Here is a 14923-nt window from a genome sequence, read left to right as displayed (position 1 = left end):
GATGTTCTATTCCTGATGTGGGTGCTACTTACATAGTGTCATTACTTTGTGAAAATTCACTTGGGGTATATTTATCATTTATACACATTTATGTATAGATGCTATTCTTCAGTAAAAAGTTTACTAAAAATGTAGAGTTCTGCTTCTGGGAATGACAAAGTAACTTATATTCAACTAACCCTTCTGCCAGTAATAATTACAAATTCTGAACAAATATTTTAATAAAAAAGTTTAAAGACACCAGAGAACAAATAAATGCAAGCAGAAATTGGTGCTATGACCCTTGAAATAAGAAAAACACATATTGAAATAGCTTTTCTCCTAAGGGCCTTCCAATTAGGTGCCCTGCAGAGGAACTACAGCTCAAGAAAAAACATTCATTCTTACAAAGCTGAAGAGCCAGAGGTCAGAATTCAGAGTTGTCATAGCAGCTAGAATTGTAAGGAAAATCCTGAAAAAGAGGGAGCCAGTGAAGGGGAGACCCAAACTTTATACACAATAGCCTCCTAAATCCCTCCCTAAATTGTAAACTGCAGAGGGAAAAACAAGAAGAAAGCCATAGCTAAAAAGCTAAAAGAGATGGAAGGAGATTTCAGCAACTTCTTGATCCACAGGACACAGAGTCGAGTTTAAGTCCAATTATGTCAGAGGATTTTGGCAATACCTTGGACTTTGCCTGGAAAGTTTATACCTCAGGAACGAAAACCACAAACCAGATTAAGCACTATGCCTTAAACCTATGGAAGAACCAAAATAGAATTGCCTTGACATATCCTCCATAAGTTTTAGGTGATCTTTCAAAAATTTCACTGTCTGCCAAAATAAAACCCAACATTCTTCCAAATCCAGAGTCTCTAACATGTATGAAACACTATGTTCAGTATACAATAAAAATTAGTATATATATATAAAACACATAGAGAATGTGATCCAGAATCAAAGGAAAACCTAGAAATATAAGTAGATCCACAGAAGTCTAAGATATTGGAGTTAGCAGACTTTAAAATAAATATTATAAATAAAAGAGAATTCACAGCATTACATATGTATATGTACATAGTACATTACATGTGCATGTGTATATATGTATAATCCTAAAGGTTTTTCATATGTTTACATATGTGTATATATGTGATCCTATAAATTATTTGATATATTTACACCCATACAAATCATATACATATATAATATTATACACACAGAGATATAATAAAAGAAGGGGAATTTCAGGAAGGATATAGGAAGTCCTAAGAAACTCACATGTAAATTCTAAAATGAAAAATACAACATTTTGCTAAAACAAATTATAGTATTGTTTTCAAGGAAACAGGACACTGTAGAAGAAAATACCAGTCAACTTGAAGACAGGTGAGTAAAAATAATCAAAACTAAGAGAGAAAAAAAAGAATAAAAAATAAATAGAGACTCAATAACTTGTAGAATAATGTTAAGAGGTCTTTATACACATCCTGCAGTCCAAGAAAGAGATAAGTAAGAGAATGGAGTAGAAAATTAGAATATTGGCCAAAAATCCTCCCAAATAGTTGAAATATTAAGAAACTTTAATGATGAAATTACATCTCTTTTACCGTTACACCTCAAAACCATCATCATTATGGTTTTGTCCCAATGATTTATTTCCATTCACATTTCTAAAGACTTGTGGTTATAAGACTGTATAAAAATATAGTAGACATGATATTATCTATTTTAAAAAGTGGAAGGGTAATAATGTTGCATTTTACTAAATAAAGAGCTAATATTTGAGAACAAAGAGATGAATCTGCTTGAAATGGGACTAGGAACAGAATAAAGGATCAAAAAAGAAAACTGTTTTTCATCATCTTTATACTTCAAATTGTGATGAGAATGGTTAATAAGATACCAAGTAACCAACAATTTTGTAATTTGTAAATTACTTCTGCCATGTTAAAAAGGAAAATACTTCACTTAAGACACTATGCAAGTGACAGTAAAGAATATACAAATGACAGTAAATATATAAAAATAAAACTAAAACATCAAAATACACCTTCAAAAACAATCTCTTTATGTGTCAGGACAGTAATGAATAGTTTCTCACCAATGAATCAAAATAAAATTATGTGACTACATGAGACATTTTACCATCTAAAAAAACAATCTCACTTCTCTATTGATATCATTTGAACATATAGCTCCAATCTTGTTTACACCTCTTTAAAAAGGCTTAATCGATCACTGTTTGAAATATGCACTGTCTCATTATTTGGTAATATCTAAATGACATCTGGGATAAGAGTGTGTGTGAAAGGAGCCTGACGTTAAAAATTGTAGAAAATATTAGTTCCATATTAAAATTTTAATTTAATAACTTATGAGAATTTATATTATGGGAGCACCTGGGTGGCTCAGTGGTTGACTGTCTGCCTTTGCCTTGGGTCATGATCCCAGAGTCCTGGGATCAAGTCCCACATCACACTCCCTGCAAGAAGCCTGCTTATCCCTCTGCCTGTGTCTCTGCCTCTCTTTCTCCATGTCTCTCATGAATGGAAAAATAAAAATCTTTAAAAAAAAAGAATTTATTTTATGAGAATTATTTTATGAAAATTTAATTTTCCATAACCTAATTTCTTTCAGACATGAGCTATGAGCATGTGGCCCTTTCTGTAAGTGTTTTAAAACATAAAACATACAGAAATACCTGTATAAGAAGAAACAATGTATTTCAAATACTTTCACTAATTCCTTTATTAGGGAAACCATTTAAAGCTTATAATCAAAGTTGCCTGGACTTCTTTCTCAAAAAGATTTTAAAAAAATATTTAAGCTAGCTACAAGATATATGAAATAATCATTATTTTAAAAATATATCCTTAAAATTAAAAATTACTAATGGCCATGGAAATACAGTCCTTTTTTGAAATTTTGAATCTAAAATTTAAAATAGGAAATCATGAGCAGAGAAAACAGAATTCCAACAGTACCATTAAATATCCATGCATATTCAATAAGCTCATAGCCTCAGCTCACAACATCAGAGACTGTATTACTAACATATTCTATTATGTGGATGTAGAAAATAATGAGGGATTATTATACATTTTTGATAATTGTCCATGCATATGTTCCATCAAATATGTTAATGATCATATCTTTGATAATATAAGATGTATTTATAAATAAATGCAATATTTACCCTATCCATGAAAAAAAAAAAACCTCTGAAGGTCATTCTTATGAGTGAATTTTTAAAATAATTAATGTTTATTTATCCATACCTTAATTTGAATTTGAACTTGCTATCAATGAACAATATATCCTCAGCCACTAATAATGTCTTTAACTTTCTATTTCTTTACTTTTTTAAAAATATTTTATTTATTTATTTGAGAGACAGAGTACAAGCAGGGGGAGTAGCAGAGGGAGAGGGAGAAGCAAGCTCCCCACTAAGCAGGAAGCCCAAAGGTTTGGTCCTGGGGCTTGATCCCAGGACCTTGGGATCATGACATGAGCTGAAGGTAGATGCTTAACCAACTAAGCTACCCAGGCACTCCAACTTTCTATTTCTTAGTGTTATTTCCTAATCTTCATTTTGTTTATGCATATGTACATGTTTTTACTTATTTCAGTCCTACACATTGATAATAAATTATGATTATGATAAATTTTAGGTGTAAAACACCAATTTTTGCCATATGTTCAAATATTAAAAACTTATTTTATTAGAAGTTGGTAAGTCATGACAATACTGAATGGTACAACATGAAACCATATTACCCATGAATGAATTTAATACTATTAGTGATTAAATAGCAGAGGAATCATCTGGGGAATGGTTAAATATTGAAAGCTACAAATTCGATTAAATCAAATTAATTGCATGAAAATCTATGATACATGTAGCTAACTAGGAAGAATTCTATTCTCATTGTTCATTATATACACTATTCTTAATTTGCTGAGGAGGAAAAAAGTCATGAAAATTATTGGTAGATTTAAGAGTTTAGATATTAGAAGTCATCAATATTAGTTATTGTAATAGCAACTGGAGTATTAGCATTAGTAGTCTATAAACTTAAACTATAAGAATGATTACAAACTGATTTATATTAGTAAAATTCATGTAATAACCTATGATCCTACATTGTGATTTAAGAGACTGTACTTAGTCTATTACAGTGACCGGAAAGAACAGACACTAAAATGAATCCACATAAAATTCATAGTAGTGTAATTTTTACAACAAAAGATGTTGCGATGGAAATTGCAAATAAGTGTTTACTTATTTGCAATAAGTGGGTAAGTGTCTACTCTGTGGAGAGCCTGAAAAAAGTGAATGCTGTAAAACTAGTGTTCAAATAATATCACCCCTGTATAAGAGACTGGATAGTAGAAATAAAATTCTAGTAATCAGAGACATTATTTTAAAAAGGAGTAAAGGTACTTCACAAAAAAATGTTGCTAAGCCTGGAAAATGCTGACTCCATGAAGATAAAATTATCCATGAACACCACACAAAGCAGCAAGCAGACACATCCCCTTTTAATAATAGTCATCAAGAAAACAAATTAGATTTGTAGGGACAACAAGCCAATAATGCCGCTTTTTAGTCTAGAAAACATTTCCCGGTTTCTTTGAAGATTCACTGAATTGATCAAATTCTATTTGATATTTTGGACTGTGCATTAATTCAGGGTAAAATATAAACACTGATGATAATAACAACAAGAATAATCACATCAACTTATATTTCTGAGAATATTTAACTTTTGTAACCACACTTTAATTTAGGTATTATTTCCATTTTCTAAATGAGGAAAGTGAATCATAGAGAGAGAATCTAGCTGAAGTCATATGGCTCTTAAGTGAGAGAATCAAACTTTAAACCCAGGTTTGTTTGAGTAATGCTCATGGTTGTAGTTTCAACCACTATACTGTCCTTGCCACCCTACAAATTTATAGAATACTTGGCATAATGAAGATGGAAATCATAATTTCAGATATGTATAGCTACATGACCAAATTTTACTATTTCTTCTATTCATTCCTATATAAGTTCCCAATAGCTAAAATTAAAACATAATTACTTCATTTGGGATCATACTGTGATAAATGAATGCTATAAGTATAACCTCACTTATGTGTAACAATTTAAAACCATCAATAGCTATGAAAATACTAATAGATGCCTGTTAATATCCAAAATGGGATCTTCGAATTCTATGTCATATATATCATTCAAGATAATTCAATAAAGGTATGATAAATCTCACTGAAAACTTACTTTGCAACCTCCTTGTTGGGCTCTCTCCATGGAGTTGTCGTCGTGGCATATATGGAGAAGGGTGGGGAAGTGGTAATGAAGAAACATCATGGGTTTGAAGTTTGTACCAATGTGGCTCATCATCTAATAATGCTGTTTCTAATTCAATTAAAATCTATAAAGCCAAGAGACAAAAGAACATTATATATCTACTATATAGAAACTCTCTTAAATAGTCTCATAACTTTTATAAAAATGATAATTATAATAATAATGCTGTTAGGTCAAAAGCAATGTTATGTTACAAAATTGCCCTCATGCTTGACGATAATTAGAGCTAAATATGCATAACTTCTTGCCGACTTAATAGTTTTAAATATCTACTTTTTTTTATAGACCTTTGAAGACACACTTATTGTTAAATTTGCCATTACATAAAAACACTACAAAAAAGAAAATAAAAGAACTACAGGCCAATATCTCTGATAAAAAAAGATGCAAAAATTCTCAACAAAATATTAGCAAACCAAATCCAGAAATACATCAAAAAATCATTCGCCACAATCAAGTGGTGCAGGGTAGTTCTATATACACAAACCAAACAGGGTGATATATCATATCAATAAGGGAAAGAATAAAAACCATATGATCATTTCAGTAGATGCTGAAAGAGTATTTGACAAAGTACAACATTCATGCATGATAAAAACAAAGTAGGTTTAGAGGGAGCATACCTCAATATAGTAAAGGCTATTTATATGATAAACCCACAGCTAACATCATATTCTGAAAACTGAGAACTTTTCCACTGAGATCAGAAAAAAGACAAAGATGTCCACTCTGACCACTTTTATTCAACATAATACTAAGAAGTCCTAGCCACAGCAGTCAGTCAAGGAAAAAATAAAAGGCATCCAAATTAGTAAGGAAGAAGTAAAATTTTCAGTATTCACAGATGACATGATATTATATATAAAGAATCCTAAGGACTACCAAAGAACTAGAACTGATAAATTCAATAAGGTCATAGGATACAAACCCAAAATACAAAAATCTGTTACATTTCTACACATCAATAATGAAGTAGCAGAAAGAGAAATTAAGAAAACAATCCTATTTACAATGGCATAAAAAAATAAAAATATACCTAGGAATAAACTTAACCAAGGAGGTAAAGGACCTGAATTCTGAAAATTGTAAAACACTGATGAAAAAGAAACTGAAGACAACACAAACAAATGGAAGATATTCCATGCTCGTGCACTGGAAGAACAAATATTATTAAAACATCGTTATTACCCAAAAAATCTACAGATTTAATGCAATCCTATCAAAATACCAACAACATTTTTCATAGAACTAGAATAATCTAGTTCATAAAATTTGTATGGAACCACAGAAGACTCCAAATAGCCAAAACAATCTTGAAGAAGAAAAACAAAACTGGAGATATCACAATCCCAGATTTCAAAATACAGTAATCAAAACAGTGTGGTGTGGGCACAAAAATAGATACATAGATCAATGGAACAGAATGAAAAGTCTGTTAATTTAATCAACCCATGATTTTTATGGTCAATTAATGTTCAACAAAGGAGTCAAGAACACGTAATGGCAAAAATATAAAAAATATAGTCTCTTCAACAAATGGTTTTGGAAGAACTAAACATCTACATACAAGGAATGACACTGATCCACTTTCTTACACTGTACACAAAAATAAACTCAAAATGGATTAAAGACCTAAATGAGACCTGAAACCATAAAAATCATAGAGGAGAGCACAGCAGTAATTTCTCTGGCATTGGCTATAGCAACATTTTTCTAAATATGTCTCCTAAGGCAAGGGAAGCAAAAGCAAAAATAAATACTGGGGCTCCATTTAAATAGAAAATTTTTTCACAACAAAGGAAATCAGCAAAACAACAAGGCAACTGACTGACAGAAGAAGATATTTGTAAATGATATATACAGCAAGGGACTAATATCAAAAATAAAGAACATATATATAATGAAATAGTACAATTTAAAAAATGGACAGAAGACATGAACACACATTTTTCCAAAGAAGACATACAGATGGCCAACAAACACATAAAAAGATGCTCAAATTCACTCATTATCAGGAAATGCAAATTTGCCATTAAAGAATACTGCTTATTACTACAAGTCTGTAATAACTAATATGTGTATACCATTTGTTAATTTAAAAGCCATTTCTAGGGCAGCCCAGGTGGCTCAGCGGTTTACCGCAGCCTTGGCCCAGGACGTGATCCTGGAGACCTGGATTCGAGTCCCACGTCGGGCTCCCTGCATGGAGCCTGCTTCTCCCTCTGCCTGTGTCTCTGCCTTTCTCTCTGTCTCTCTGTCTCTCTGTCTGTCTCTCATGAGTAAATAAATACAATATTTAAATAATTAAAAGCCATTTATATTTACATTTCTTAATTTAACCTTTACAAAAACCCTTAAATGGGGAGTCAAAACCAAATTGGAACTATCTACTGTATGTTAAGAACCATATGCTATCTTAATTCTCAGACAAAAAAACTAGATTGGTCTTATTCAACTTTTACAGATAGGATACCACGGCTAACAAGGGTTAAAAGAACTTGTCTAAGCTCATACTAGCTGGTAAGTGAAAAAGGTGTAATTATGACTCTGTCTTATTTAAAACTGTGTTCAACATATCATGCCACTAAGAATTCAAAACAAGAAAGAAGATAAAGAATAGATTTTTAATATGAACCATATCATAATATGGATTTTACAGTATGAACATTTAATAAATTTACAAAGGAAATCAATCTATAGAAATAAATGACTCCTCTTATTTCTTTTAAGGGTCCCATGCAAAGATGAAAGTGTTTGTGATTATGTGTACGAAAACTGCTGCATAATGATAAATCATTATTTAGCTCTGGGAGGTAGAGAAGTAAAACCACAAAGTTATTTCATTCTTCCTAAATTCTCCCTAGTCCCTGCAAAATTACAGGCACAGTGTTCCAAATGTTTTCATACACACACACTGAATCCTCATAAGAGCCCTGAGCTGCATACTACTATTATTTCCATTTGGTTGAAGAGGAAGCCTGATCACAAATAGTTAAAATAACTTGCTTGAGGACACAAGGGTAGAAAGCAGTAGTTCTGGGATGCAGACCCAAGGCAGCTGGCACCAGTCTGTGCCTAACAACCATGTTCCCCTTCATCCAACTCATTTACTAATGTTTGTTCTCCATTGAATATTCAGTTCAATATTTCTATGAATTGTTGTTTTTCCCACAAGGTTGACAATTAACTTACTCAGGCAAACCAACCACACTGAAGAAGGCTAAGCAGGTAACTTACTGTGTTAATAGCAGGAGACCTGCCTCTCATCTTGCCCCTCTTCAGTACATTCTCTGCATTATACCTGGAAACATTTTTCTCAAGTACAAATGCAGTCAAGCCCGTCCCTTTAAAATCTATCATTTCCTCTCATTATCCACAAGATAACATTCAAACTTCTTTAACATGATATATTGAAGGATGTGATCAGGTCAGTGTCAGATTAACCCTCAAGGCTCAGTTCTTACCACTTCCCCTTCCAATTTCAGTGAATTGTTCAAGACCCCCTCAACTCTAGTATCTTGTCATACCCTCTGCAGGAATTTCTCTCCCCTGGACTTTGCTAAATTTCACTTTCTCTGGGGAGCTTTCTGTGGACCACTTCCACTTATCTGCACAGCAAGTATTCCTATTACAACAGCATCTGCCACACTATGTTACAGCTGTCTAGACATCTGTCTGTATCCCCAAGGGATTATAAATTCCTTGAAGGAAATAATCTGCCTTATTCACCTTTGAAGCCTCAGCCCTTAGCACACTGTAGATACATTACAGGGTTTAAAAAATAATCCAGAAATAAATGGTTGACCTACGAGTGGTAGAATAGGTTCACTAAACTAAAATGATATACACAAACAATTAAACACAGCAATACATTTGTGAAGCACAAACCAACCTTTTAGCATTCAACACTAAGATGTCTACAGTAGGAATAAACATCTAAAAATTGTTACAGATTCTTTAGATACTATTTTTTTATGGCATCAATGTTTTGTCTTAAAGCAGTTGCTAAATTCATTTCATGAAAGAAACGGTTTACTTTTTCAGATATTCAAAATATCAGATTTTGCTGATAATCACAAAGAAATGTGTTTAAGAGGACATGGATAGTCTAAGCTTGAAAATAATTCCAGGTACCTCTCCTAAGAATTCACTTTCTTCCTCTCGAACTCGAGCTTGATCCCAGAGCGTAATCTCTAGCATCCGTTCTCTAAATTCTCTTCGGTGGACAGGGGAATAAATGAATGTTTGGTTCCATTTGGGTTCCAATGTTTTCTTTACTGTTTTAGTTCTTCTCTTGTTTTTATCACTATAAAAAATAGGAATACAGGATAAACCTTTAAGTTTTGCCCTAAAAACTATTCATTTAAAATTTTCAGGAAGTGAAGTTTTGCCACAAAAGTGTCATATGTTATAAATATTATAATCATTTAAATTCTTACTAAAATTTATAAGTATATAATAATATCATTTTTTAAAAGCAATATTTCAGTAAATCTGAACTCCTTCCATAATTAAAAATTTCATCTTTCTCAAAATCTAAAATCAGAAATATTAATTCTACATTTTTAAAACCATTTTGCCCTATTGAAATCCTTCAAAATGGCAATGAACCAAGAATGTTACATATACTACTCAAACTACAGAAATGTAATTGCACAAAAAGTCCAAAAAATTGTGATGGTCACAACTTTATATCCATTTAGTTCAGCTGAACACTTATAATTACATTTATCAATTTACTATCTTATATAAAGAAATATGTACTTGCCCACTTGACAGTTATCAGATCTTTAAAAGCACTGTAAAATTATTTTTTTTAATTTTTTTAGAGAGGGAGAGAGAGGGAAGCGGGCTCCACACAAGGCTCCATCTCACAACCCTGAGATCATGACCTGAGCTGAAATCAAGAATTTTCTGCTTAACTGAGCCATCCAGGTGTCCCTGTAGCTTTAATTTTTTGAGGAACATCCATCCTGTTTTCCATCGTGGCTGCACAAGTTTACATTCCCACCAATGGTATACAAGGTTCCTAAGAGTCTGACGCTTGACCCACTGAGCCACTCAAGTACCCCTGTAAAATTATTTCTATGTGAGGTAGCTTCTATGATGTGAGCTGGAAATGCAAGCTGGCCATCCCCAATAGATGGGGCTTCTAGCTCACAGGCTTCTGGACTTTTTTGACTGCATATCTCTATCAAATATAAGTTTCTGACAATGTATCCCATTATATGTATTTATATTTATGAAATATGTACATGCATTACTATCCTGTTGTACTATATATTGTGTACTGTATATTGTGTCAATTCATGAATACGCAAAAATAGAAATTAATATAGATTGGACTTAACTCACCAAAGGCACATATGTTTCCAGAACTCATATATTGAATATGGAAGCAAGACACTTTAAAACAATGTATCTTTACTAATTTCTATGTTCTCATTAGGAAAATAACCTAGGAAATCCACGTAGGAAATTTTACGCTATTCCATTTTATGGAAAAGTGCTATTATAAATAAAAATAACTAAATAATAGAAATAATAACAAGGACTATGACTTATTATTCCTGCCATCTCCTCTCTTCATCTAAAATTTTCACAAATATTTATAAAGCACCTACTCATATTTCACACATTAAAGAATGAATTATGAGACCCTGTTAAAAGAGAAAGTCTTCTCCTTTAAAGGCAGGAAAAAACCATTTAGTGGGAACCTTACTTTATAATTCCATAATGGTTTATACTGCAGTCTGAAAGGGAAGAGAAAAATAAACCTTGATTTCCTCTTGAGTGAAAAAAGTTCTCAGATAAAGACATTTCAGAAGGGATTTCTATAATGGGTGGGAGGGAGAGTAGATAATCACTGAAATTCCTCGTACTCCCACCATATACAATTAACATTTAATAAGGCAATTTAGTGTGTATTGAAGCACCAATCCATGCAAAGAACCATGAAAAATTAGCTTCAGCAAGTTAAAAAAAAAAAAAAAAAAGCAACTGAGGCTTTCTTCTAGAAGTATAACAAAAGCCTTCAAAATAAGATCAGATTAAAAAGGTGGGGGGGGCAGCTCAATCGGTTAGAGGATACCATTCTTGACCTCGGGGTTGTGAGTTTAAACCCCACATTGGGTGATTACTTAAAAACAAAATCTTTGAAACAAAGAAACCAACAAAATAAGATCATGTTGTATAAGTCAATCACTGAAAAGTTGCTAAGAGTATTTAAAAACTAAGATCAATGAGCATACTATCGAGACTTTTTTTTTAGATCTCAGCCAACCAACAATAAAATAAATCATTGATCTCTAACAGCACCATTAACCTGTTATGAATGAAAACTATTTTTTTAAATAAAATCAGGGGGATCCCTGGGTGGCTCAGTGGTTTAGCGCCTGCCTTTGGCCTAGGGGGTGATCCTGGAGTCCCAGGATTGAGTCCCACATCAGGCTCCCTGCGTGGAGCCTGCTTCTCCCTCTGCCTCCCTCCCTCTCTCTCTCTCTCTCTCTCTCTCTCTCTCTCTGTGTGTGTCTCTCATGAATAAATAAAATCTTTAAAATAAAATAAAATCCAATCTAAAGCCTTTTGTATGTATTTTCAGGCTACTAGTATTTTTAATTTACTTAAGTAACTGCTTGCAAAGACTTGATGTGTTTACTCCAAAGAAAGAAATGTATTTTGACTGATAACCAACGTTACTTCAAGATATAAAAGAGTGTAAAGCACATTCAGCAATTTTTTAGAGGACATAGTTCATTACTTAGAAAATAATGTTTTGAATGGATTAACTAACATAGAGACATTCCTGTCTAAATCTCTTCAATGCAGTCTCACTGTCCCTCCAGGAATTCTTATCATAAAAAGGTTTAATTATTTTTTACATTCATCTTATCAGATAGTTTTTCTCCTGGACAAACTGTCAGGAAAAGTGAAATAATTCCTATAAAAAGCGTAAATAGCCCTTTATTCCTGTCTAAAAACTTGTATCAACAGAAAAAAAATGTGATGATAACGTAGCTGTTTCTGAGTTAACCAAAGAATTCTTTTATCTTTTAAGATAAAACCCTGCCGTGCCTGGGTGGCTCAAGTCCCTTAAGCAGTTAAGTGTCTGTCTTCAGTTCAGGTCATGAATCCGAGCCTGGGATGGAGCCCTGTATCTGGCTCCCTACTCAACAAAGGAGCCTGCTTCTCCCTCTCCCTCTGCCCCTGCTCCCGTGACTCACTCACTCTCGGAAGGAAGGAAGGAAGGAAGGAAGGAAGGAAGGAAGGAAAGAAAGAAAGAAAGAAAGAAAGAAGAAAGAAAGAAAAAGAAAAGCAAAGAAAGAACCAAAGAAAGAAGAAAGAAAGAAAGGAAAGGAAGAAGAAAAGAAGAAACGAAAGAAAGAAAGAAAGAAAGAAGAAAGAAAGAAAAGAAAGAAGAAAAGAAAGAAAAGAAAAGAAAGAAAAGGAAAGAAAGAAAAAAGAAAGAAAGAAAGAGAAAAAGAAAGAAAGAAAAAGAAGAAAGAAAGAAAGAAAGAAAGAAAGAAAAGAAAGAAAGAAAGAAAGAGAAGAAAGAAAGAAAGAAGAAAGAAGAAAAAAGAAAGAAAGAAGAAGAGAAGAAAGAGAAAAGAAAGAAAGAAAGAAAGAGAAAGAAAGAAAGAAGAAGAAAGAAAGAAAGAAAGAAAGAAAGAAAGAAGAAAGAAGAAAAAGAGAAAGAAAGAAAGAAGAAAGAAAGAAAGAAAGAAAGAAAGAAAGAAAGAAAAGAAAGAAAGAAAGAGAAAGAAAGAAAGAAAGAAAGAAAGAAAGAAAGAAAGAAAGAAAGAACCCTGACACAACTTTATGACTCAATAAATCGACAAACTTGCTTAAATATTCCTCTAATTCCTGATAATTGACAAGGAAACAGAAGAGGAATAATTTGAGAATGAAATATTTAAGTGTTTACCACATTCTTTGGTGTTAGGAAAAGATAAACATTACATTGAAAATATAAAGGAGTGGTGAAAGTGACCTTCTTTTTCATTTTAGATCTATCTGCTCAAAAAGGGGAGAGGGTACGTAAAATAAAATAAAACTAAACAGAAATAGTCAATCAAATAATAAATTCCATAATTAGAAAGATTTTATCATCTTCAAAAGTATTTTCTTCAAAGGTTGAGTAAGTAGAAACTTAGGTTATATGTACATATAAAAGCACGATGGGAAGGCAGGTTTTTATGGTGGTGTTCTAAGAATGCTTGGACTAGCAAACCACGTATGCTCAAAGAAGCCAGGTGATGTGGCCTCCAGGATGGCAGATAAGTGCGGCTGTGAAATCTGTTAACCAACTCAAGTTTAAGCTAGATTTAAAAGCCCAGTTACAGGATGCCTGGCTGGCTCAGTGATTGTCTGCCTTTGGCTCAGGTCCTGATTCCTGGATCCTGGGATCAAGTCCTGCATCGGGCTCCCCGCAGGAGAGCTTCTCCCTCTACCTGTGTCTCTGTGTCTTTCATGAATGAATGAATAAATAAATAAATCTTTAATAAAATAAATAAATAAATAAAAGCCCCATTATGAATATCCTCTTCTTCCCTTGCTTCAAAGTATATCCCTATTCTAAAGACAGCCTAAGTTGTGAGAAAACAACTTTCTTCAAGCAAATTCTATGAGATAAAATTATATGGCAAACAGTTTCTAAAAACTTTAGATGTTATGGCACCTTGACATATTTTCTGAGCAATTTTCTTCACAAATTTAACTTCAAAATGTATCAAATAAAATGTAAGGCCTTCCTTTCTTTTATCCTTTTCTTTGAGAGATTGTTCTTCAGATGATAGTTAGGCACTCAAATCTGATGACCTTCAACTGAACTAAGTAAATGATGCTCCTGAAGTATGTAAACATGTTGAAGATCACATCTGTGCCTAGCCACTTCCAGCCTGAGAAAAAATGGCCAGACCTTGAGAATACTCTGTCCTGGAAGCCAGGGATGCAGGATAGCTGGGAAAAAGGTAATTGGTGCCATTAATTCTTTCTTTTTTTATGATATTTATTCAATAATCTCTTTTATTTTTTATGTTCCTGATTTTAAAAGTGATTAGATAATTTTCTCCAACCCAATTCTTCTGTTTAAAGTAGGGTAGAGGGATCCCTGGGTGGTGCAGCGGTTTGGCGCCTGCCTTTGGCCCAGGGCACGATCCTGGAGACCCGGGATCGAATCCCATATCAGGCTCCCGATGCATGGAGCCTGCTTCTCCCTCTGCCTGTGTCTCTGCTTCTCTCTCTCTCTCTCTCTGTGACTATCATAAGTAAATAAATAAAAAAAAAAAAAATTAAAAAAAAAATAAATAAAGTAGGGTAGAAAAATATCATTTATGATAACTAGTATGGACACAAACCAATGATGCTTGAAGAAGCTGATTCTAGGTAGTCCCAGTGGTAAAGTTTCCTTGCTGACATGGGGTAGTGAAATATAAAACATACTCATTGATTTTATGGAATATAAAGAAATGATATTTTAGTATGAGGAGGTTAAGAGTTGTAAAGGAATATGAGTACCCTTTAGTATCATTTCCAGCTTTTTGATTCTGTAGATTTTATTAAAAATGC

General features: G+C 32.9%; 1 protein-coding gene and 1 long non-coding RNA gene across 42 annotated transcripts in view; one reads left to right on the top strand and one right to left on the bottom strand.

The window, feature by feature from the left end:
• RIMS2 (regulating synaptic membrane exocytosis 2) overlaps nucleotides 1–14923 on the bottom strand; it is a 591823-nt gene that overhangs the window by 266199 nt on the left and 310701 nt on the right. For all 41 annotated transcript variants that reach the window (XM_038555311.1, XM_038555266.1, XM_038555308.1 and 38 more), the window contains 2 exons: nucleotides 9491–9662; nucleotides 5267–5420 (listed from right to left, as the gene is read on the bottom strand). In XM_038555311.1, coding sequence (XP_038411239.1) covers nucleotides 5267–5420; nucleotides 9491–9662 — 326 coding nt within the window. The remainder of the gene's footprint in view (nucleotides 1–5266; nucleotides 5421–9490; nucleotides 9663–14923) is intronic.
• LOC111098508 overlaps nucleotides 1–14923 on the top strand; it is a 94500-nt gene that overhangs the window by 40046 nt on the left and 39531 nt on the right. The window lies entirely within an intron of this gene.

The sequence above is a fragment of the Canis lupus genome, chromosome 13 (assembly GCF_011100685.1).
Source record: "Canis lupus familiaris isolate Mischka breed German Shepherd chromosome 13, alternate assembly UU_Cfam_GSD_1.0, whole genome shotgun sequence".
NCBI lineage: Eukaryota > Metazoa > Chordata > Mammalia > Carnivora > Canidae > Canis > Canis lupus.
This window is presented reverse-complemented; position numbering and strand designations above follow the sequence as displayed.